Source organism: Oculina patagonica, chromosome 12, assembly GCF_052425735.1.
Source record: "Oculina patagonica isolate OP01 chromosome 12, crgOcupat, whole genome shotgun sequence".
NCBI lineage: Eukaryota > Metazoa > Cnidaria > Anthozoa > Scleractinia > Oculinidae > Oculina > Oculina patagonica.
This window is the reverse complement of record NC_135769.1, coordinates 21867957-21893955: the sequence shown is the minus strand read 5'-3', so window position 1 is coordinate 21893955 and position 25999 is coordinate 21867957. Positions and strand designations below refer to the sequence as shown.

At 38.1% G+C, this 25999-nt stretch overlaps 4 protein-coding genes across 5 annotated transcripts in view; all 4 read left to right on the top strand.

Moving 5' to 3' along the window:
* The first annotated feature begins 631 nt into the window (after positions 1–631).
* Positions 632–11234, top strand: LOC144633662 (bile acid-sensitive ion channel-like). Its single transcript, XM_078492507.1, has 8 exons — positions 632–727; positions 1154–1350; positions 3266–4197; positions 5209–5359; positions 5560–5622; positions 8277–8427; positions 9204–9295; positions 10106–11234. The coding sequence occupies exons 1-8, from the start codon at positions 696–698 to the stop codon at positions 10216–10218; spliced, it is 1731 nt and encodes a 576-aa protein (XP_078348633.1). The 5' UTR covers positions 632–695; the 3' UTR covers positions 10219–11234.
* A 137-nt stretch (positions 11235–11371) lies between these two features.
* Positions 11372–16183, top strand: LOC144633681 (histamine H2 receptor-like). The gene has a single exon (XM_078492536.1). The coding sequence runs from the start codon at positions 14222–14224 to the stop codon at positions 15248–15250; it is 1029 nt and encodes a 342-aa protein (XP_078348662.1). The 5' UTR covers positions 11372–14221; the 3' UTR covers positions 15251–16183.
* Positions 16184–17299: 1116 nt separating this feature from the next.
* LOC144632976 (histamine H2 receptor-like) lies at positions 17300–19988 on the top strand. Its single transcript, XM_078491731.1, has one exon. It carries the CDS (start codon positions 17611–17613, stop codon positions 18718–18720), a length of 1110 nt encoding a protein of 369 aa, XP_078347857.1. The 5' UTR covers positions 17300–17610; the 3' UTR covers positions 18721–19988.
* Positions 19989–24738: 4750 nt separating this feature from the next.
* The window catches only part of LOC144632756 (3'-5' exoribonuclease HELZ2-like), a 42395-nt gene continuing 41134 nt past the window's right edge, over positions 24739–25999 (top strand). Inside the window, exon 1 of one of the 2 annotated variants that reach the window (XM_078491476.1) lies at positions 24739–24966. The gene's annotated coding sequence lies outside the window, so the exon portion shown is untranslated. Of the gene's footprint in view, positions 25499–25999 lie in introns of both variants that reach the window. The other variant, XM_078491477.1, reaches the window with a different exon arrangement.

The following is a 25999-nucleotide window of genomic DNA, read 5'->3' as shown; positions in this document are numbered from 1 at the left end:
TCAGGGAGATAAAACGCTGCGGGTGCAAACAAACCAATCAGTACAGGTGACATACATCCGAAACTCTCATCAAATATTTGATGTTAATGTAATGAGTCAGCAACATTTTGACTCACTCGTGAAAATTGCTTTGTCGAGAAGGGATATTGAGTGATGGAATGATAAAAAATATTTAAATATTTAAGAAAAATTTTTGACTTGTGTGCTTTAAACCTTGTATGAATAAGTAAACAAAGGTAGTACGTTTAATTAAAAATAAGCATGAGGTAAGATTATTCCCGCTTGTTTACTTTCTCTAAAACAAATAACAGTTGAAAAGTCATCAACACGTCATCAATGACACGTAAGGAGTTATATTATTTATAATAGAGCCGTAAAGCAAATAGGGTTAATATTTGAGATACCAAAAAAGTTCGCTGTCGAAGTTGGAAAAGGGTTTATATGGTAAATTTTGGTGAAAATGTCTAGTATTTTATTTTCTAATCAAAAATATTCCCCGACTGTTTTCTAATTAATCTCGGATGAATTTTTTATTAGAGACGGAAAGGAAAACAAATATCTATTGTAAAATCTATTGTCTTCTTTATTAACGACGAAAAATAAAAAAGGGTCATGAATTTAAAGCTTCAATGTACAATGAAGTTCATCGAGAAAATTGTCGACAGACAAACGTGAAAATTATCGCGAATAAGTAAATGAAGGCTGGGTCCAGCCTACCTGAAGACTGGTCAGTATTAATTTATTTTTTTCGTTTCCGTTTAAGTTAATAATTTTTCGTTTCGGGCCGGAAAAAATGCTTTAACAAGGTTTTCAACTTATGTAAATATATTTTACATTTTGTTTTGGTCCAGAATTACGGCACGCATTTCATGTAAATAACATTTTAAAACGAAAATGATTTCACACTAACATAATGAAAGAACAAAAGTTTTAATTTTCGAATTGCTTTACATCAAAAGCAAAAAAATGCATCTCAAAGTCAAGACTTAGCTGGGTTTGCATAAGGACGGTCGGTATAGCAATCGTATGGTGAGAGAGGATTGGGAACGAATTGTAATGTCAATTTGACGCATCGTGGATACCGTGACTTGAATATTCATAACAACACGTTGTCACGCGAGTGTCGAAGAAGAATTATTTTACGATTTAAAAGGTTAATGGAGGGCAAATTTAGCCGTAGAATGTCAGATGAACATATTCCAGAAAGGAAACCTAGCTACAGAAAGGCTGTGGGTGCTAATGCAACGGAAAAGCAAGCGAAGAATGTGAGTTTTCAGAACGATTCCAAGACATCGGGCGACCCTGTTGTCGTGTTTGATTCAGATGGTGGACTCAATGATTCTGGTACAGGTAAGAAAATTAAACCAGGTTTATTAATCGAATTTAATACTTGATATTTTTCACAGACCTTCAGCGCATCGGCGAATAGAGGAAATTAGTAGAACGCTTGATGTGAATTTAGAGAGCACGCGTAATGATTTTGTTACGCCACAGGCGGCCGCCTGTGGTTACGCTAACAGAATACAGAATTTTTCAGTGACATGTATACTGTTTATACATACGATATGCTGGTGATTTTATCGAAATATTGGTAAAACTGGATGCTATCGATAAATCATTGAGTTCTTGAAATTATAGTGTGAAGTCCATACGGCTAGCTGAATCAATCTGAAACGGGAAAAAAGTCGTTTCTTATCAAGAGCTATCAACGGAAAGAAACGTGCCTCGGTCATCAATTAACTAAGTAATTATATCTTATCGACTAAGATTTCGGTATTATTATGTATAAAGGTATATTTAAAAGAATAAAATACTGTACCCGTAATACAACATACTCGGAAATGTTCGAAATCACATATTTATCTCGCTGTGGTAACCTAAATTTTCATTTTGGTCATAAAGACACACCAGGCAAGGTGATTAATTAACAACGTAAATTTATTCAGAAATAGTATAAAACACTATCAAGTGTATATTTATTTCATGGTCTACCAGCTCAACTTCTAGCACATACAAAAGTTATTTGCACAGCCGTTTGATTGCTCTGTTCTTCGAGGAGACTACATTTGCACGACCGCCGCCTGCAGAGTGTTTGTTGTCGAGCAATCGGGTGAATTTTAATGAACTAGTTTTTATAGCATATTAAATTCAAACATTACCAGTGATATTTTAATTTACAACATTTTAAAGATTCAAAATATTTGTAGTTGCTCTCCATACTATTAAATGCTGACCACGTTTTTGGATGAGTCACAAATTAAATTGGAGCAGATCTTGATATTGTACAGGTGCAAAGCGGAAAAAACGCAATACTCTCTTTGTGATTGATTATTCAGCGAATTTGGGAGCTATTTAAATTTTGTCACGCTACCAACGTTTTGCGTGAACTTATAAAGTACTTCCAGGGCTCAATGTAGTGCGCTGATTTCATTGTGACAGTTCAAACAAAGTATGCCATGTAAACACGAAACGACAATTTTTATATTTCTTCAATAAAATTTTGCGCCAAAAGTGATGAACAGAGTTTATATTATATTTAAATAGAAGCGTGACATCAAACCCTCGGTCGTATAATGGCGGAAATGGAGTGCGAGTAAAGGAGGAGCAAGAGCCCTATTTCATTTTGTCTTATCTTCGTAGAAAAGTGTGAGAACATGAACAAATCATCAAAATCAACCATTGTAAGTGATGTAACGATCTCATTGTTTAGAGGACACAACTTTTTTTTTGACGGACAAAGTCTTAAGGAGTGGGACAGTACCATTTTTCGCCTGGATAGCTTTATTTCAACCCAGTAACATCTCAGAATCGACTTCACGTAAATGCTACTATTAGTTGACACAACAGAAAAACGTACTTAGATACGATTAAATAAAATTACGGGATAATTTAAAAATCCAAAAATTAATGTAAGCCATTACGTCAATGGATTCCCACAGAAAGACTGTAAATTCTGGCGTTTTTTCAGTGTCCCCAAGTCAGTTCAAATCAATACTAGGAAACAAAGAACAAAACAAACCAAAAACTAAACCAATTACAAAACGTATCTCAGTGTTTTACTGCCGTCCACGAATCTTGTACCCATATGAAAACGTTGGAGGGAGTCAACCTCCAGTCCCCAGTCCCCATGGCGTTTATATACTGACCTCAACAGTACCTTTATATGAGAACGCCACTTTTAGGCTAGGCTAGTTACCATGACAATAGGTTAATCAGGTAATAGTTAACAACTGAGAAAGTCTTAAATTCAATCCTTTTCCTCTAGAAAAAGACAGAGATCCCCCTATGAAAACATTCTTCACCCAAGCCGATGCTGAGCGGGACAAAGGAGAAAAGCCAAGAAGAGAAAAATGGACCGATTTTGCTGAAAGCACATCTCTTCATGGCTTCCGATTTATTTTTGCACGAGCGTCATTTTGGGTACGCTTGTTATGGATCATTCTCTTACTCTGCTTCACTGGTTACGTCATCTACTCCATGTACAGCAGTATTAAGAAATATTTCACTTATCCCATCGCTACGGTCATGAAGATTTATCACCCGCAAGAGGGTCTGCAGTTTCCTGCAGTTACATTGTGTCCCATGACAATGTTAACGAAGACGAAGATTTCTATGTCAGACAATAATTCAAGGTTTAGCAAGCTGGGGCTAAACATTGCCGCCTGCAATGCAACCGCGGCTGTCAGGGCAGGGAGACCATGCGGAGAAGCATTACTATGTTGTTGCTCAATGCATGATGTTAATGAGATTTCTGTGGCTCTCAGCAACTGCACTGAGGACTACAAGAAGGAACTTCTTGAGGTTATAAAGAAGAACAAGGGATCTTTTAATGACAAGACATTTCACAAAGCCTACGGTCCAAATATACGTAGAATGATAATACCAAACACTTGCGTATTTGGATCAGATCGGGGGTGCTCCCACGAAGATTTTGATCCGATGGTAACTGCAGAACTCGGGCTGTGCTACTCATTCAATGCAGCGCGGCATGGTGAGCAAGTACTGAATGCCTCTTATGGCGACATCTCATCAGGCCTGTCCTTGATATTAGATCTGAATTTGCACGATCACATGGTCGGCTCATATTCCGAGGGCGTCAGGATTATTGTACACCATCAGGGAGTATACATCAACCCCTTGAACAGTCTTCTTGTGGCTCCAGGGACGCATGCTCAAATCAGTGTTAGGAGAAAAGTGGTAAGTATATATTTTCATGGGACCTCATGTTTATAAAGCCGCTTTTGGTGTCATTATGAAAGGCATAATTGTGCCAAGGCATTTTTACATGATCAAGGTCTGCCTAATTGATCAATGGAAATTTGTGCGTTCATAGTACGGTGGGACACAGGCAGTCCAAACTCACATATCGAGCGGTCGGTAAGAAATCCGTCCTAGGAAGGAAAGAACAGGATCAAAAAAATCACAAAACACCACTACAAGAATTTTATTATGTTTATTTACTGAATATTAAGCTGAAATAAGGCAAACTCGATCCATGCAATGATAACAACTCTCATACAAAGCCTTACAATTCTTTTTCCCGACCGTCAAAGACTGGTTAAACGCAACACCGACTATCTGGGGGAGCAGGGATGGCGCAGTGGTGAGAGCACTCGCCTCCCACCAATGTGACCCGAGGTCTATTCCCTGACGCGGCGTCATATGTGGGTTGAGTTTGTTGTTGGTTCTCATCCTTGCTCCGAGGGTTTTTCTCCGGGTTCTCCGGTTTTCCTTCCTCCACAAAAATCAACCCTTCTAAATTCCAATTCGATCGGGAACCCGAGGGCCACAGGTTTGTCAGTCGCAAGACTGTTACGTGCTACCTTCGTAAAATAAAGACGGGTTTTTTTATCTACCGACCATTCGATACGTGATTTTGGACTGCCCGGTCATGTGGGTGGGAATTCTCAACGCGTCGAAATAGAAACGCGGGCAGTCCCTTTTTCTCTCTTCTCCCGCGCCCAATTCCGCCTACTCATCATGTACTATTATTTATTTCTTTTCGTTTCTTATTTACTGACTGAATTACTCCTTTGCTCGTATGTTTGTTTGCTGTCTGTCTGTTTTTTTTTTGTTTGTTGGTTGGTTGAGTGGGTGGTTCGTTTATGGTTGTCTGTCTGTTTGTTTGTTTGTACTTTTTGTCGTTGTTTTGTTTGTTTATTTTATTCGTATATTTATTCATTCATTCATTTGACATTTACTTCGAAGTATCGAAACAAGAAATGGCCGTACGAAACAGAGTGCAGCGAAACTAAAAGCGTGGCAGGTTATCAAAGGTACACTTCTGAAGGATGTTTTACAGAGTGCCTGTCAAATGCAACGGCAAACAAATGCGGCTGTAGATTACCAACTGACTCAGGTGAGGTTGATTTATCGGCAGTTGGCACATAGCTGACAATAAATATCCCTTGGAAAAATTTTGTTCACCCGCAGGTTAATCTAGGACTAGTCCCCCCCCCCCCCCCCCCACCCCACCCCTGCTCCGCCGTCTATGCTTTTTAAACCGAAAGTTTAACATTATCTTTATTCGGTGAACATTTGCTTGTTACATTTTTTTAGATAATTTTGTTGAACGAATCTGCTTCAGAGAAGACAGGTCCTGTATTGAGAAAGTAGAAAATGGTGAGTACTCATATGCTTCAAATAATCGTTAAATTTATACCTCGCTCTCATTATGTGCTAGCATGTGTACGTACATGTAGTTTCCACTTTCTTATGTTCTCTAAGGGACGGACCATAATTTTCTTGTAGGGAGGATGAAAATGTTTCCTCAGCAAACTGTTTATAATAATAATAATAATAATAATAATAATAATAATAATAATAATAATAATAATAATAATAAAGACTTTATTTAAAATGAGGGTAACACTAAATAGCAAAGCTAACAAACCTGTGGCCCTCCCTAAAAATTACACTAGAATATTATAAAAACACTATATACATTGAAAATTGAATACGAATATGCATAATAGTAAACGATATATGAAGCTAAAAAGTTAAAACTATACAATAAAATGATGTAAAAGCTGCTGCTCCGAAAACACCCGATCTCTGAGAGATTCTTTAAAGGGCTTCGGCTGTTCGATTCGCCTTTTTGAGATAGGGAGAGCATTCCAAAGGCGGGTGGCAGAAACAGAAAAAGTGCGCCCGCCTTCTGTCTCCCTTCTGAATTTCGGGCAGCGCAAGTTAAAATAAGCGTAGCGAGTGCTTCTTTTGTTTGCTTGGCTATTTAACACAAGTTGGTCGCTTAAAAAGGTAGGGACGTTTCCATAGATCCGTTTGTGGACTAGCGCGCATTTGTTTATATTACATTGTTCGTGTACTGTTTGTGGTTTACGCGCCTCTGCAAACACATCTTTTTTTCGAAATTCCACCTATGTTTTGTTAAACATATCGTTTTTGAAAACAATTTATTTTACCTTTCTAGGCCATGCAAACAATTTTTTCAAAATTTTCCATCCCCCCCCCCCCCCCCGAAAAAAAAAATGGTCCGTCCCTAATTAGCAACTTGGGAAGTATGCGCCGCTACCAAGATGAAATAAAAACATGTCTCTTTGACGATATGTGTTGCTTAGTGCCGCGACAACGAATACCCCGGGCTTGGTACCACTTCTTGATAGTGGAGCTCCGGGAGCCTAACGGGCCGGAGAGCGGTGCCTCATAACCCTAGAAATAGGTTTTACGTGAGCTTACATCTTACATATTGACATCCATAATATCGTTAATTGACAACTGTCAAAACAAGGATTCCACTGATCGGTATGACATGAACATATCGCGGGCTTAGGTAAAGAGCTCATCGAGGCCGCTTGTTTTTTGTTTTGAAGTTGCCTGCTGACCAGGTAATGATTTTCCATTGGGTTTCGGGCTCAAGCTCTATTTTTTCCTGTCTATGGTCAGCAAATGCAGATTTAAATGTAGGACAAAGTAAATAACCTGGGAGCTCCACTTCAAGGCTTGGCTTAACCTATTTAATAATCTATATGCCAGAACGTTGAACACGTCAGTTTAATCATGCACCGGACGTGAAGCCAGATAACTAACTACATAATCTGGTACGCAGATTTGATACATTGAGTTTGAAAATGAGAAAGGTCGTCTCCAAGATGACTGTACTATGTGGTGCTGGATATTATTAACATTTATGACTAAGGACGTTGCCTAGCATTTCTCGTAATTGAATACTAGAGCTTTGAAATTTCTCACCGCCTTACTACATACTTTGAGAAGACGAAAAAAAGCGGAAAATAATATTTCATTTTGGTTCTTCCTCCTAAAGTAACTCGTTAAAATAGTAAGTTAAGTCAGTCAGTCAGTCAGTCAGTGAGAAAATTTTTTTAACCAGGGTAGCCCATTCAGCAACGAGGCTGGTATCCATATGGGGCCCTGGGACAAGAAAGGTGTGTACAATGTAACAGGGGCGGATCCAGGATTTGGGGGTGCACCACTAAGGAATGGCGTGTTTTCTTATATTGCAGAATACCAGTTGTATTAGAAAGCGGCAGGTCATTTCAGGTGGGGGAGGGGGTGCCTAGAACCTGCACCCTCCCCCTAGATTCGCCCTTGTATTCTTGGTTTTCATGTGACGTCATCAAAAGTTTAAATCCAGGATCGCAAGGCCCCTGAGTTTTTATCCTTCACTGGCTTTTAGACGTCCTCACTACATATCTTTTTGAAGGTTTTTAGCTCGATAGCATTCGCCGTCCTTAAGATAGAGCATTTTGAATTTCGGAGTTTCACGCCACACGAGATCAAAGATGCCGCCAAAAGGCTGTCACGTATACTTAAAAAAAATGCTTTATCTTGTGATTTTTAACAATCTGAACAGTTGAGATTTTGCGAGAAGTGTTCATCTGAATGTTTACTTGTTCATGATGGTGATCTGACCGCTTTTTGTAGCAGAAGTGAATGCCGGATGTTTTTGTTGATTTCCGGCCGCCATGTTGGAGCCCAAGCAGTTGGGCTCCAACATGGCGATTCCATACTGTGCTCTCTAAATTTGCGTGAAACATTTTAACGGATAACTCGAATACGGAATAACGTACAGACCTGAGACTTGGACGAGTAGTTTATATTGTAGTTTTCTACAACCTGTAATATTCTATTCCTATAAACATGTTAAAATAAGAGAAGAAATTCTTAAAAGCATTCAACTAAATGCTGAAGAATACAACTTTTCATGTAAAATGCTTCATTTGTTGTAAAAATGCTTAATTTTTCTCATAAAAGTATTTATTAAAATCATGAATATATAAAATTATATATTGTCACAGATATATTTGAAGGCACCGTAAAATGTGATTGCCCTCTCGCTTGTGATGTGGTCAATTACGAGTCGACAGTATCAACTGCAGCGTTCCCAAACCCACTGATGATCAAACTATTACAAAGCAAGGGATATAACAGAACAGAGGAGTACTTGAGGTAGGTCTTGTCGAAATCGTTTAATGTAAAGTGAGTAGAGAAGCTCAGTGAAAATTATGGAGAAACTAAATCGGTTGCAATGTACGATCTTGTACTCGTCAATTTTGATTGTTTCGGCTTGTGCTTTAGTGAATATAATATATGACTCTGACCTCAATTTTTCGTGTCTTTAATGCCATTTTTGGAATTAATGACATCAGGAGCCTGTATACATAAGACACAAGGCACACCACAATGCTCTCTATATTTACATTATATGTAACCTTGATGGGCCAAACATTTCTGTCCTGGGGCCCGTTTCTCGAAAGCCCCGAAAACTTAACGTGCCCGTAAAGCCATTTTAAATTATCTGTGTTTTGAAAACAGAGAATTGTATAAGCCTGAAACTTTGAATGAAGGAAAACTCCGTTCATATTAAAAATTTCATGGAATTAAACAGCTCTTTGATCAAAGAGTTTGAGATTTTGCTATGGCTTCACGGGCCCGTTAAGTTTTCAGGTCTTTCGAGAAACGGGTCCCTGGCCCTCCCCTTATTTTATCGTACGTATTTTTTGATGTCTCCACCCTGGCTGTGGGTGCAGTGATTTGAAAACTGACTTTAATAATTAACAAAAAAAATAACGAATAATAAAAATTAAATGGGAATTTACAGTGACATCTTCCATATAGAGGCTCTTCTTGATCCCTAATTCCAGATCGAATTGCCGTGGACATTGTAGTTTGCCACACAGTTCGGTTTGACTTGAGTTATGTTTTCCCCATGTTCGTCTCTTTAGAAAGAACTTGGTTCTTCTTCAAGTTGGCTACACTTCTCTCAGTTACGAGTATTTTAAACAAACGTCGCAGTACGATAGCGGGGCCTTAATGGGTAAGTCCAGTTTCTCATATTCTAATAACTGTCATTGGTTTGAAACAAGAGAGATGATTGCAATTTAATTAGTTTACAACTTTAGGTAAAGGAATGCAAAATATGACAAACCTGGAAATCTGTCTTTTGTGGATTCCTGGCGAGTTCCTGTAGTCTCCTTTAATGCATCTGCTCCTTAGAAACATGATGTATCTTCTTATTTTGGCATTTATATATTAACAATAAAACGTCAATGTTAGGGATGAGGGGAGGAGGAGTGTTGAAATAACGTGGGAGGAATATATATGTTCCCAGCTAAATTTGGAACCGTTGCCAATTTTGTGTAGAAGAAGAGGTAAAGATACAATTTGTCAGTACACTATTTTCGTCATTTCTATATTTTCAGTTCAACTGTTGCCATTTAATTAAAAGTTGTAAGCTATGATTCTAAGTTGTTTAATTGTCTTAACATAAGAACATATTTTTGGAGCTGACCTTAATCAATGTTTCTGACGATTTAATCCTGGAATATCAAAATGATCTAAAAATTTAAACAAAAAACAAGGTGATGGTAATGTTGGTTACAGGTTAGATTTAGACAAAGTTATTCAGTTCTCTCCTTAACGTATTTGGCAATGTCTCAACAGATGAAAAAAATTCTTACTCAAGTTTTGTCAGCCAAAAAGGTCGTTTTTATTACTTTAAAAAGAGCGTAGATACTTTTCTGTCCTTACTCCATCTAGAACTTGCAGTAAACAATACAGGGGGCGGGGGCGTGAATTCAGAAGAGGGAGCCATTTAACATTTTCGATGCTTTTTCTTTGTTTTTAGGTGAAATTGGTGGAAACCTAGGCCTGTTCCTTGGCTGCAGTATTCTTACCGTCTGTGAATTCATCGACTTCGCCATTTATCTGTGCCGCACCCGAAGCAAGAAAAAGTCTTAACGTCCAGGCTACGGGGGATTAAAACAGTGGAATGAGCATTTTTAAGCTTGTTAATTTAAACATGACTGCTTAAACGCTACGTCACGTGTTGATTCGTGACTGTCATCTCGAAAATCCCGACCCAAAACCAAATAATTAGTTTTGCTTGAGAAACGTGTTACTCTCATAATTCCCCCCTGTTCTGTTCGGGCTTGCCTGTGAGAGGTCCCTATGCTAGACAAGCGAGTGGTAATAGCCTGGGTGCGAACACGAATCTCAAGCGAGCAGATGAGAAGTTTGGCGCTTCGGTCTTTTCCAGTTGCCCGCGTTTGGCATTTCTGCGGCTCAATGAACTACTCGTGATTTTTATTTCAACTTGAGTCGCGCGACTTGAAGAATGAGTTGCACAGTCAATTATCATCTTAACGTCGTCCAAAAACTGAAGCTTCAATATCCACCAAAGAAATGGTTTACGGCGGCGTGAAACGATGGTCCGTTTACAGGACTATTTGCTCTTACCATAATTGTCGAGGGCGCGAGCGAAATAAAAACCACGGAGAATTAAATGAGCATAAACGTAATAGGGTGGGCTTGGATCAAGGAGAATAATACACATTCAGAGTTATATATTTTTCTCCGCTCCGCGCTCTTGCTCGCACTCTTAACTTTGCTCTTTCGTTTGTATCTAAAAAGAAGGAACGAAATGGCTGTGGTCGACAAGCTAGTTAAACGATGGGTGGAAATTAATGCGTTCTTTTTTGTGAAATCCATTTTTCAATTAGGAATCGGAAGCGGAAATATATAGATTCCCCTGTTCATTTAACTACCTAATGGCAGATTCAAGTGAGCAATGTTTTTTCCTATTTTGGTTTAAAACTTATAAATAGAAAAAAAAGTTGAAATTTAAGATTAAGCACAACTTGTCCCTCTTTTTGAAAAGGGGTGGATACAGTAATTCGGACGTTACGGTTACATTGTAAGAAAGGCGATCCGTTTTAGTAAAGAGGTTTCAGATCAGTTCACTTCTGCCCACCACAGTGAGTTGCATCTGTTTTATTTTTTTTTTTTTTTTTTTTATTATTATTATTTCAATAAGTTCCAAAAAAATACTAGAACCGATGGTTTTATTTCTTATTTATTGTCGAGTTCTCCATTTCAAAAAAACCTTCCGTTGTTTGCACGTAATTAAAATCCATATAGATATTTAACAGTTGTGGTAATTATAAACGGAAATAAATTTCCATCAGTTCATCAGTCACTGGTTATAACAATACGCGGAAATTAAAGAGTTCTTGGAAATTAAATCAATACTGATTTCCTTTAAAGTGCAGTTTAAAATTAAAGGTTGTGACAGACAAATGCGGAGTCAAACAAAAACGACTGGAGAACGGGCAAATTAAAATGCGGTATATAGAAGCCGAATGCAGAATCAAATTCATATACCAAATTTATTGCTTACGGCAACCCGGATATGATAATTTAGTTATTTACCGACCCACTTACTGTGAGTGACGTAGGTTGTAAAGATAACATCAGGTAATGATCTTTTACACCTATTTCCTTTCAAGGAAGATTAGAGCTGTAGCCAAAACAAGATCTTCCTTTTTCACGGCATATAAAATAACCATCTTGAATTCTATCAGTGTTAATTCTACCTAACACGTTATTTTCTGTGCATTTTAACTGCAATTGGCTCAAAAAAGTTTCTTTTTTAATAGTCTTTCAGTTGATATTGAATCGAACATTTAGAAACAAGAGTAACTTAAATATTCAACAACCTGGTTCATCTGGAGCTATCTGGGGTTTTCCCTTTCAAATTTAATGTGATAGATAAACCTGCACTACAATTTCGTATATAGTGTTCTTGTTAAATTATCCGGCGAATTTCCATCTTGAAAAAATGGTACACAATAACACCTCAAGTAAAGAATGACCGATATTTTTCATTATATGAACTTGTTGTTGACAAATTTCCCTTCAGGCCAGTTAGCTCCAGCCAGTTAAATAAAAGGTATTAATTTTCACTTGAGATAGATTTATTTTAGAGGACGACAGGAAATGATCTACTTGATCTGTTCAACAGTTTTAAATGAGTCGTCGTATCAAGTACGTTTGAGTCTGGATTTCATTCACAATCTTAAGCTTAAAAAAACAACTTCAGTTTATACATGGCTCACGGTTCGATTCAAAGAGGAAAAAAGCGGGCTTAATGCTAGATTGCCGAATTTGGTGAAAAAGAACGAGGCAATATTGATATCTTCATTTCATGTTAATTTTTGTTGTTTTCGTGACTGGTATACATGTGGTTTGACAATGTATGATATATTATTATTCCACAATTCAAGGAGAACACGAGCATCAAGTCACGCTATATATGACACTATTAAGCATTCCGTATTACACCAATAAATCCATTATTCGATGTTCTCTGAGATAATACTCGCCGACAATAATTTTTACTTATTTCTCGTAAAACTCGTAAAATACGTATACCCGCGCGTAATATCTGCCGGTAAAACCACTGAATAGGGTGCATTTATATTTATTTACATAACGAGTATTCAAATTTTTTTAACGTGTCATAAAACCTCGAGCTTTCCTTGAGTGTCATGAGCTTGAAAGAATAATAGGCTACGATCTATTATATTATTTGCAATGAGAATAGAATTATGTTCAGGTTTTATAATTGTACTACGCACGGCCATATGGAAAGATATTAATATGAGTTTTGCAATACAGCTTCATTCCTCGCCTTCTGGTTATTGTTGTTGTGTTAGCGAGTTTCTACCGCCTGTAATATCATACTGTGAGGTTTTTTCGAGGCAGTTCTTTTCAGTTGTACATAAATGTGGTTTCACTCAATTAAATCAATCATCTTTTATTTAAGCACGTAGACGTGGAATGGCTTAAGAGTTGCTTTAGCTCAAAGCTTGTGTTTATTGCTGTCTTTTTTGTTGTTGAAAATATTCCTCATTTTAATCAAAAACCGTGCATGTTTTCCTGATATTATTTGCATTCACTGCAGAACTTATATTGGCTTATGGTATTAATTCTAGAACTCAATTGCATTTTGGTGACGGAATTGATTGCTGGAAATCTTTTTTTATATATACTCATTTTGTCAATTCAGGCAATTTTTAGCTGGAATATATATTCATTGTGTTTTTTGGTAAGTCTTATTCGATATTCATGTTTTGAAAGGCAAAAAATTGCTTGACAGATTATAAGTGCAAAATGACAGAATGACTATGAAAGACTTCTCACGTTCGCTAATCGCCATCGTCGTTTATTGTAGTACTGCAAATGTTTCCGAGGCGTTTAATTTCGCATGGTAACCGCAGAAATACAAATGGTTTATTTCAAGCGGGGTGAAAAAAATAATGAAATGGCAATTTAATAACAACTTCCAGGGCAAGAAACAAATCTTCTTTATCTTTATAATTTTAAAAACAATAACTTTTGTTTGAGATGCAAATGAAACTTCTTTGACATGCGATGGGAATAGACGCGTATTTTCAATTTGATCCGTTTAATTACCATTGCCTTTGACATGTTTAAAAGTTGCTGCTTTATTTATTTATTTTAAGTATGATAAATTAACATAAAAGAATTAAATACGGCAACACTTGATGTGGATTAACAATAGAAAACGCGCACATTTTACGCGAGCAGACAAAAAGCGGGAAAAAGTATATTTCAGAAAGTTTTTTGCTTGGCACAGGTGAAAACATAAAAAGCCCTAAAAGCAAACAGTTGAGGTTCTTAAAACCATACACCTGTTAAATTCTTTATATTTGGTTGCCATTTTGTCAGCTACAAGTGTCAAAGTTACAACTGTTCTTGCAGTGTTTAGTTGAAACAAAATTTATTGCCTTAATTACTTTGTGCGTGCGGCGCGTTTGAATTGATGACGCACATCAACTCTGAGATACTGCTTGAGGATTTGCATTATTGTTTTCAACACTGACTTTACTCAATCAGTCGGCGGAAACAGTAGACTGTGAACTCCTGACCATTTTTCAATATGCTTAACTCGTCAAGGCATATTCAAAACGACACAATCGATGATGATCAAGACCAAGAGACAATCTTGGGCTTCAGCCCAGAATACGACACGTTTCCGATAGTCCTGGCAATTATGATTGCAGGGTTAAACTCATTTGTTGTTCTTCTGACTACAAAAGTGCGATCTCTTCGAACGGCGACGAACTTAATCCTAGGCAGTTTGGCGTTTTCGGACTTGTTCAATGGTGTGTTGGGAATACCTTTTTACTTGGCTTGCTCCGCCATTCAAGAGACACCTGTTTGTGGTATTACTCAAGTACTCACGAAGTTCTTCTCCATTTCTATTGTTCTACACCTCCTTCTAGTGTCTATCGATCGCCATTTTGCTGTTGTCCACGCCATACGCTATCAATCCTTGATCACGAAGCGAAGGATACTTTATTCGCTGCTCTCAATATGGATAATCGCCATTTTTGTCTCTCTGATTCAACTCTCGTGGATTGGTCTCGATGTGGATGTTAATGAAGACGGCGAAGACAAAACCGCAAGAATTAACCTCATATATAACATCTTTTGCATCGTTTTATTCTTCGCAGTACCACTTGTAACAATGATTTTTTGCTACATAAGAATATTCCTTGCTCTAAGGCAACAGCTGCGAGCAATCCAGCGAAACAACATTCCGTCTTTTAGGAGAAGCGAACGGCGTTCCCACGCACGCGAAAGACGCGCGGTGTTAATTTTCGTGGGCATGATTACTATTTACATCTTCTGCTGGCTTCCTTATTTTCTGCTTGACTTGCAGCACCAGTTTGGAAAAGAATTTTTCACGTTACCTATCTCAATTGAGTACACATTGTTTTATTATCCTAGGTTTTTGAATTCTCTTTTGAATCCACTGCTTTACGTATTCTGCAAGCACGACTTTCGGCAGGCCGTTCGTACAGTGATAGGAAGAACATTGACAGACGAAAGGTCATCGTTAAGTTTGCAAAATACCCACGGAAAAAGTTCTCATCGGGGAGAAAATGGGGGCAGTCATTGTTAAAAAAGTGGCGCCAAGTCTTGTGTAGCCGCCTTGCTCTTTCTATTGCGCAGCGCTTTACGAACGCATTAAATGAAACTTTTATTCAGACTGATGAAGTTTAGCTCGACAAACTTGGTTATAGCAAATGAGATAATGGGAAAGGTTTTTAAACAACGTAATTTTTCTCGTCCTTTTTGAGGTAATTCATTACTTCAGTCTCTTTCAGATAATTATTTAATGGATGCTTGAATTTTTTTTAATCAGCACTTGTTTTAAGTCATTTTGTCAGGCTTAATGGATGACACACATTTTGCAACAATTATTCGTACTTTATGATTTGCGGTCTTTCTTGTTAACGAAGAAGGTTTAAACTTAGATATAATGTTTTATGTACAGTGGAACCCCGATATAACGATATGCCAAGGGGGCAGTAAAATTATATCGTTATATCGAGGAATCGTTATATCGGGGTTCCGTCCCATACATTTTACTATTGCCGGGACATAACATATTCATCGTTATATCGGGAATATCGTTATATCGAAGATCGTTATATCGGGGTTCCACTGTATAAATCACTCCCTCGAAATTTTAAGACGTAGTTGGACGTACATTTATAATGCATTTCATTATATATTTGACGAAAATGCCTGCTAATTGAAAAAGAGGTTTCTATTATAGTCCATAAATAATAAAGTGAAGGGAAGTATTGTCTTTAATTAGAGAGAGGGATCAAAAGGTGAGTTAATCTTTCGTAGGTCTTCGTTTTAATTCCTCTGCTTAATTATTTATTCATAGAATTTGCTATTCGTTTATACTTACATGAGGTCTCCTCATTACTGAAACGGAACTTCGTGTTGATTTTTATTGTTTTGTTAGTTAAAAAAAAACTGTTATATTTCAATTTAAATTACCGTGTTTAATTAATTACTACCTACGTTTAACGATATTAAAAACGAAAACTCCTTTCACAAAAAGAGTGTTTTATTCTGAATTGTCTATTTGTCATTCATTCACGGCTGAGAAGTATTTTTCGACAGCGGTACAAAATGTACTCCATATAAGTACTTATTGTGTTTTTTGGCAACTGCACGTAAACGTGACAAACTTGAAAGCGAGCATAAAAGCTCGACAGTGGTGCAATTAATCACAAAATCTACTCCGTGTAAGAACCTATTATGTTTCTTTGGCAACTGTGTGTAAACGTGACAAAGTTGAAAGTGAGCATAAAAGCATGGCAATTTTTACTTTACATTTACATGTTTTAATTTTTACCCAATTAAATATCTGTTTTCAAGTTTAAACCTGCTTGCTCTCAATGCACGAAGACGCCAAGGATCTGAAGACGCGTCTTATCGATCGCTTTAGGAGCACGCAAGCTTGGTTCTCGACCATCATACTTTTCTTTACTTCGATCTTCGTCTTTTTCTTTTGGTATTTTTTTTAAATGGCGCCTAAAGGCTGGTATAAGTTTGACAGTTTCAAAACCACGCTTGCACACATTAATTACGAAATTGTACTCAAGTCGGGGTTTTCCCCTTTTTTTATAACAAACCTGTTATTTTGTCAACTTTTCCCCTAAGCCATAAACATAACTTCAGCATGAGAAATGTAATAATTTCGCTCCTTTCTTATAATTAAATTTAAAAATACTAGACTTGTCAGAATTCTGGCTGCTACTATGCTGCTCAGCGGACTTTTTAATTTCGTTCATGACTCTCAGACTTATTTAACCTCAGAGTTTTACTTCGGGGGTTCTAATCGACGTTACAAGCTTAGGTATGGTAACAAAATAACACCACCAAACAACTCCGGACTTGTTCTCCCGCACTGAAACTGTTACTTAACTCTTGTCGGAAAATTATACTTTTTTACTTGCGATGTAAATAGTCGCGCGAACAGCTTCAGGACTCGACAGTCTACCAGTTGCTCGGCCTAATTGTCATTACCTTTGACAAGTTTTGATGTTTTCTGATTGATTTATTTTATGTTAAAAATACTAACCGTGGAATACGACATGAAAACAATGAAAAAGGAAACTTGTTTTTGTAGACCAGGGGAAAAGCTATATAATATAGTGAATCTCACATCCAGATATATATAAATGCTAGATGAAAGTATTATGAGAGGCCAGAATTCCAAAGAGCAAACAGTTGGATCTGTACATCCTGCGGCTTCGAAACAGCTGTTGCAATTTTTTATTTGCATATTAGTCTTTATATTACCGACTGCATTTTTCCTCGCTATTGGCACTGATGAGACTTCGAAATGTCCTACAGTGTTAAAGTTAGCGGAGTATTATTTTTCTTTCCTATAATTCTTACTGCGCGTTTGATGACGCACATTTGCGGTATTGTTTGAATACCTAAGGCATTGTTTTTATGTTTGACTATTGCTATCAGCGTTTGCGGCAACGGTACACTGTGAAGTCGACAATTTTTAATATGCTAAATTCAACAAGACATATCCAAAACGACTCACTCGATGATATGGACGATAAGAAAGATGCGACAATCTTGGGTTTCAGTCCAGAATACGACACTTTTCCGATAGTCCTGGCAATTTTCATCGTTGCATTGAACTCATTTATTTTGTTTCTTACTGCAAAGGTGCGATCTCTTCACACGATGACAAACTTTTTCCTTAGCAGCTTGGCGCTTTCCGACTTCCTCAATGGTGTGTTAGGAATACCTTTTTACTTGGCTTGCTCCGCCATTCAAGAGACACCTATTTGTGGTATTACTCAAGTACTCACGAAGTTTTTCTCCATTTCAATCGTTCTACACCTCCTTCTAGTGTCTATCGATCGCCATGTTGCTGTTGTCCACGCCATACACTATCGACCCTTGGTCACGAAGACAAGGACATTTTACTTACTGTTGTCAGTGTGGATAATCGCCTTGTTTTTCTCCCTGATTCAACTCTCGTGGATTGGTCTCGATGTGGATGTTAACGAAGACGGCGAAGAAAAAACCGCAAAAATTAACCTCGTGTATAACATTGTTTGCATCGTATTATTCTTCGCAGTACCGCTCATAACAATGACTTTTTGCTACGTGAGCATATTCCTTGCTCTGAGGCAACAACTGCGAGCAATTCAGCAAAACAACGTCGGCCCGTCTTCCAGGAAAGAGCGACGTTCCCGCGCACGCGAAAGACGTGCAGCGTTCATTTTCGTGGTCATGATAACCATCTATATCTTCTGCTGGCTTCCTTATTTCATGCTTGACTTTCAGCACCAGTTTGGGAATGACTTTTTTACATTACCAATCACCGTTGAATACACATTGTTTTATTATCCTAAGTTTTTGAATTCTCTTTTGAATCCACTGCTTTACGTACTCTGTAAGCACGACTTCCGGCAAGCCATCCGTGCAGTGATAGGAAGAACATTGACAGACGATGAACCATCGTTAAGCTTGCAAAATACTTACGGAAGAAGTTCCCGTGCCCCCAGTCATAAACCCGCGAGGGAAAACGAAGAGGCCTAAATTTAAAACTGATCTAGCGTAGCTACAGGTATAGACATACAGTCCTAATGCAGTTTTCAAACAATCTTTTGGAAAGAACTTAACGAAGACTGTATGCTACCGAATGGGAAGTTCACAAAAAATACTGGTGAAATTTAAAAAGGAAAGATCTAAACACTACTCATAGATAACCTTCGGGTTTTTTCTTTTTGAGGAATGTGATGAGCGTTATGTAGATGTCTTGTTCAAACGTTGTATTAGTCTGCTCTTATAACTTAGAAAGAATTACCTTAGTGCAAATTTTAATCAACTGTGCCGTTACGTGTGAATATATTGCTTTTATTTGATGACTCCGTAGGGCTTTCTTGAAAAGCATGAAATCTTTTAATGAACAAAATTCTAGTTTTTCTTTTGTTTACCATCACAGACTCTGAAATTAATTTTGCAAGGTACTTATCTACTCTACGCCGGCCAAAAGTGGTCGGTTTAATGAAGGGCCCAGCTCACCAATACGAGATTTATCTTACACTTAATTTGCTTGGAATTATTGATGATGTGTGATGGAGAAGTTGAAACGCGTGGGTGTAGCTGAAATGTTTGGCGTCGTTGTATGTGTATAGTAGACAGATCAGGGAGCTGGCGAACCTTTGTTTTGAAGAGATCACGGAATATATGAACGGACTTTTACACTGACTGTTGTACGGACTTTTGAACGGAGTTCCTAACGTACTGTGAGACGAAGGTCATAACACTCCTAAAGCTTATCTGGGCGCGTTTTTTTTTATCTTCGTAGATTATAAATTACTTTTTTTCAGTTTACTGATGCACGGATAAATGTTTTTCAAACTGCAGGTGTTTAGTGTCATTTCCTTAGGCTTTATAAGTGAACAATCGTCAAGGCATAAATGTTTCGCATAAAGTAGATTAGAGCCGGGTTGCTTATTTACAAAGCGAGTCTGATATTAATTTTAGGTCCTCTTTGATCCTTAGCGACATGTATTTTATATACAAATTCGTTCGCTCGAAATATCACGAAAGGTGAAACGTTACGTTAAAAAGCAGTATAATTTAAACTATGCAACTGAAAAGTTTAAACATAGGCCTTATAGGGAAAATGGCAGTTACGGTAGCTATGCATTTATGCACTGCAATAAATAAAGTTGCTTGCCGTATTGGATTGTCATGCAGATGATAGCGCCTTTCCAGCTCATTTCATTGAATGGCTAATAGCTTAAAGTAATAAATAAAGTAGTGCGGCGAGATAAACCAGGTGTTAACCTTACAAGGAAATGTCGCTTTCTTATCATTCAATTTCCTAGGGTATAATGCAGGTAGAGTCAGAACTGGTATTGGGCCAGACTGATCTACAACGCCGGAGTTTATATTGCAGTTTATTTCGTAGCATTAATTATGATCAGCAGGGGCCGTTAAAGAACCCACACACTAATCGTAAAGAGTAGGGCATGATGTTCCCGGTGTTGTGGTCTGTTCTTTCACATATATCTGTGGGTTGGGTGGTGGGGTGAGATCATACACATGGACGGATAGCGGCTGCCCAAGGCGCCTGATATGCTTATGTCCGGTCTCATCCCATAATTCTTATAGTGAAGCGCATGGAGCTTTGTAAATGCCCTATATAGGAGCCTATATCATTCATTCATTCATACAACCCCTGCGCGCCTGGATGGGATGCTAGTCCATTGCGCCGTCCGTCCCATCGCTCAGGAAAGCCTGTTCGCAGGCTAGTCCATTACAGTATTTTGTCAGCTGGTTTCCCCAACAGTTTGTCCGTTTGAGGAATGCAATCAAGGCACTGCTTATGTTGGGTTTCTTGTCCATGGAGACAGCGAGAAATCCCTGTATAAGGCTTGAAGTCGGTGCGCTCGCATCCAGTTTCCAACGTGCTAATCCTTTAGGCTACTGCTATTTTCTGGGGGTAACTCAGTAATGATAGAAACGATTAATTGTTTGTGTTAGCTTGAGTTGCTGTTAAACCAGTCATCGATGATTCCCCAGCAAAAGTGTATTGTGTGTAAACGAAAATTCTCACTATTGAAGGGACAGCTTGGGAGAAAAAAAAAACAATGCAGTTGGACAGATAGAATGATAACATTAAGCTTTGCCATGTTGGGGAACAAAATGTTTCTTTTTTTTCAAAAGGACTCGGTTTTAAGACTTACCTAGCGTACGAAAGTCGGGGAGATATTTGTACTCGTTTCGGGTGTGTTTCTTAAGCAAGGGGTTTTGAAACGTGATCTCTTCGGCATATCAAAGATGAATGATGTAATTCCCAGCTACTATTTCACCCTAACAGTTCCCTTTTACGGGAGAAGCTCGTTGCCCTTTCCCCCCTCCCCCCATCCCAGCTCTTGAGCACCTCCTGGATTTGTCACTGGAGTATATAAAGTCTCTAGTCACCTAGCCCAAATGGTTCATTGACTCCATCAACCCTTTACATGTAAGGGGTTCCTTCTTAACTACAGATCTAGAGTAGTAGCTAAGGAATTGCTCAAGATGGTTTTTGGTGGCAAGTTATTTTGAAGTGTTCGGCAATTAGGCCTTTCCAGATCGTGCTCGGCACTTTTTTAGCGCAATTTGGCTTTGGGAGCACTATTTTGATCAGAGAGCACTTTTTTGGCCAAAGAGCATCTTCTGACAACTTTTTTGGTAAACAAGCCAATTTCTAGCATATTTGAAGCAAATTACTGGATTTTTTTGGGGGCGTTGACAAAACCTGGATCGGATCGGATCGGATTGCGGATCGGATCGCGGGTCGGATCGCGGATCGGATCACGAAAAGATAAAAAAAATTAAAAATAAAATAAAAAATAAACAAAATAAAAATAAATAAAAATAAATAAACAAATAAATGGTTGATAGTAAAAAAATAATCGGCGTAACGGCGGAACGCGGAACGGCGGAACGAGAATCGGCGTAACAAGATTTTTTTTTCTGTTTTTTTTTTCTTTTTTTTATTCTTTATTTTTTATTGCTATGAACTTAATAAAATAATAAATATCACTCATCTCAACAGCGGTTCTGACCTATTTTCTTTTTCACACACCTAGCCCATGTCGTTTCGGCTTATTGATCTCTGGCTTCTGATTCGTGACTGGGCAGCCCACAGTTTTCCCACGCATGGGCACCCCATCTTCTTTATTCCTTCGGGTCGATCTGGCCAGGTTGAGGATTTCAGGGCTTCGCGACTGCACAGTGTGACTGCCCTTCGGACATTCTTGCCCCGATCGAGACAATGAAACGTACAAAGCCGAACAAGTCAACGGAGCCGTTGGAAAATAAAAAGAAGGGCCTGAAAAGTAACTGATTTCGTAAGAAAAAGAAAGAAAGAAAATGAAAAGCCCACTAACAAGGTATATTTTCAGTTGGTCACCCATCCAAGACCCCCCCACAGGGCTCTTCGGCGTCGGACGCCCTGCGTTCCTTGTGGTTCGTGTCGCGGCGGGGTTTGGGGGTTTGTTCCTGGTTTGGATCTTTGTCTTGGCCTTTCCTCTCTGTCTTCTTTTTGCTTTCGTGCTCTTCTTCCTGGCCGTTCTCCCTTGGGCGGGCTGTCTTGGTGCCCTATCCCCTTGTTGTGGGCTTTTCTTCTTCTTTTCGTCCGCCCCATTTCCCGGCTCCGTCTTCTTCCGTCGTTCATTCTCGATGGCCAGATCTTCGCCGTTCCGCGTTCCACTGTTGCATTTCTCCCATTTATTTGTTTTTTTTTTGTTTTTTTTTTTTTTTTTTTTCGTTCCGGTCCGTTCCTCCGCGATCCGATCCGTGATTCGATCCGTGATCCGATCCGTGATCCGATCCGCGATCCGATCCGATCCGGTCCGATCCGATCCAGGTTTTGTCAATGCCCCAAAAATGACCTTGGCCCACTCATGCTCAGTGAGTGAATTCCGTGAAACAATCTGAAAGATCAAATGTAGAATGTATTTCAATAATTTATAGCAAAATAGTTAGATTTTTAGGCGGTGACGCCTATATGCCAGGGAACGATGGAGGATTGTTCGTGTGAGTTACTTAATTATCAAACCTAAGAGAACTGGGAACTAGAAGCATTGTTTACTTTTCGTTCCGCCATGTTTGATTTTCATATGTGAATCGTCTTTCGCAGCTGAGAGCATCGGCAAACACGTTTGATTTCTGGCAGTTAGATGGAGATTTCGGTCAGTAATGACCGATGTACGTCGGATAAATTTGAGCTCACTTATGGTACTTGAGTTTTTAATGCGCGATAACTGACTCGAGTTTGAATTTGAGAAGTGGAGAAGGCCGTTTAGAAGTGTCGTAACTTTTGAGACTGTTTCAGAGGGCGCCAACCGATAGCAGTTTCTTGATCAGATTGCATTTGAAAAGGTGTCTGAGCTACCTGAAACCTTTGTTTGACTGAGCGTGCATTTTTATCGATAATATTAAGCTTATTTATTTGCTTCTTTCCAACGCGACTCGCCATCTTGAGTTGTGGCGAGTAACAATTTTCTGTTACAACTTCTGCTATAGCATCAGCTGTCGAACAGAGGTTTCAGGCCTGAAGTGAGTGTCGTACTTTATCAGGTAGCGGATAAATCTGAGTTCGCACGAGTCATGCAGTACATCAGTCCTGAAGTGTTCGTAATTATTGTACACGATCGACCATAAGTTTAGTTTCGTAACTTTTAATTCCGTAGAAGCCTGTACTAAAAGGTCAACCGATAGCAGTTCCTTGCAAAAGATTGAAAAGATGGACTTTCTGACTATCTAAGCTGAAGTCCTTGTTTTACTTGAACACCCACTGATAATATTTATTTCAAAGTGCTGTTGATTTGATTCAGACTCTGTGACCCTTACACACGAAAATGTCACACAGTCTTCTGATATGTATCGCCTGTGTGTCGCCTCGCTAATTGTATGGAAATTAATGCTAGGGCATTCTGTTTGACGAAGGTCATTACTTTTACTTATTGCATCACATTCTATGCATGTAATGTATTGCAAAATTGTTTTGTAATTTAAGCAAAATAAAAAAAAAATGAAATACAAAAAAGTTGCAATTTTATTGCTCTCCATGTTAAGACCCTTCAATCGGAAGTCATCACTGGCTCACCACTGTATCAACTTTACTTCCTGGACTCCTCTTGTACTGTAACAATATTTTGGACTTATTGGACATAGCTTGCATTACGGATTGTACAGTCAGTGTAGGCAACTATCATCCGCATTTAAACAAGAGTAAATCGGGGAGTAAATCAAGATATTGTATCAGCCTTGCTTCCTGGACTTCACTTGTACTGTGTGTGTTACCTCCAAAATTAAATAATAAGATTCTGATGCTGCATTTAAACAAGAGTAAATCAAGATACATTATTTTAAGATATTTTTTTTCTGCCAAAGTTGTGGCAGCTTCCTGGCTCTCTAGTAGTGTTGCATACTATGTTGCATGCCACTGTATAAAATCATAATAAAAGACATTCATTTAGAATTGTACAAGTTAAAATGTCAATTTTGTGATTAAAGCAGCTCAATATTTGCCTTTTATTTATTAACATTGGTTATGTGCAACTTAATAAAAAATACCACCTGAAAGCAACTTATTAGAAATAAACTATATTTACTTGACAAACCCCTTTTCCTCTTTTATAGCAAATGAATCAGTCTCTAAACTGTCAACTTAAATCACACTTCAATCGACAATAATCAATTTTGGTGTTAAATTACTTGGATATCTTTTAGGCTCACATTTTCACTCACAACAATAGACCTTTAAGCTTTGTATGTAAATTGCCTATTACAAATCACATGATGCTTCCTAGAGAATTTCCTTTTATCTATCTGAATATCGTGAATTTGTTTAAATTTGAAGGAAGAAATTTTCAAGGGTAACATCACATAGCCTGAAATGGGACAACAAACAAACAAAGCTCAAAAGGTCTATTCTTCCTCCGACTGGGATTGATTCAAACATACTGACTTGCTATACTGGAACGTCATCGCCTTAGTATGCATTGCATACCGGTTATTTAATTTATTTGGACGATAAACATTATGTTTTAGGTGGAATTGTGTGTTTTGTGTGTCCAGCTGTCATTGACTTCATGGGTCAGCGGACATGAACAAAACCCAATACGACTTTCCGAGAAAATCGGAATTTTAAATTTCCGACACAAAATATTGTTTATCGTGCGGTGAATATATAGTACTTACAAACGAATTATGAACACTTTATAGTCGCTAATTTTACTAACAGCATATCACGGCAAAGTAGAGTGGAAACTTTAAAGACTGGTAAGTAAATATTCAATTTTAAGTGATGGATTTATTTAAGACTTCAGTCTAGAAAGCATTGTACCAGTATTCTCGCCTTAAATAACCAGAATTACCAAGTTCTTGGAGTATTAAATTGTTAAGAAAAGTTTCTCAGAAGCTCGAATAGCCTTAATCACAATCAGGTCTGTTTAAAATGTTCTCTGTTTTACGTTCTAAAGTCTGTGGCTCCGGTTCGTGATTAATCGAAAAGTCTCGAATTTCCAAACGTCGGGCTGAAAGAATTGTTTTCTTCTTTTTGTCCATGTCAATGTTCGTTCGAAATTAACGCAGTTTTTTTCTTATTTTGGACCAAATCTATGCATAACGTAATATCTAGTAGTCTGCTGAAGGGAAGCCTTTTTAATTTATACTGTGTAAATGTCCGGGGTAAATGTCTGACTTGAAAAAATCAGCCTTGCGTGACAGGCAAAATATAAACAGCTGCGACGTACTGTCAGGCCAAAACAGAATCCAAAACTACACTTTTATACACATCATTAGATTGACTAAGGTAAGGAAGAACTTTGGTTTCCTTCAATATGCGAAATCCACTCATCACGAAACGACGATGGAATGGCGTTAATAGTAGCAGGTGCCTGAGGCAATGATACACTCGCTTCGCAGAATAAATCAGGGTCGGCCATGATAAATATAATAATCGATCAGACAGATCAATGTTGCGCGAAGTAGAGAGGTTCAAAGCGAATTTCAAGGATTTCGATGACAAATAACGTCCTTAAAATTAAATTTCTTCGTTATTCATGAATTGTACACTTAATATGTCGGTGTTAAATAATTTTACTGATCAAGTTTGACGACTCTGGCCTTGCTGGGGAACGTGTAGTCGAGTCATGTATACAAAAAATATTCCCGCGACATCGGTGCCATCTTGCGGGCAAATGTATGCAAAACGAAAAATGCGATTTCAGACTCACACCCTAGCTACATCCTTCATAATTCGCCTGTGGTATCTTTTACTCAATATTTTAGTTTTTAATTCTGTATTTACATT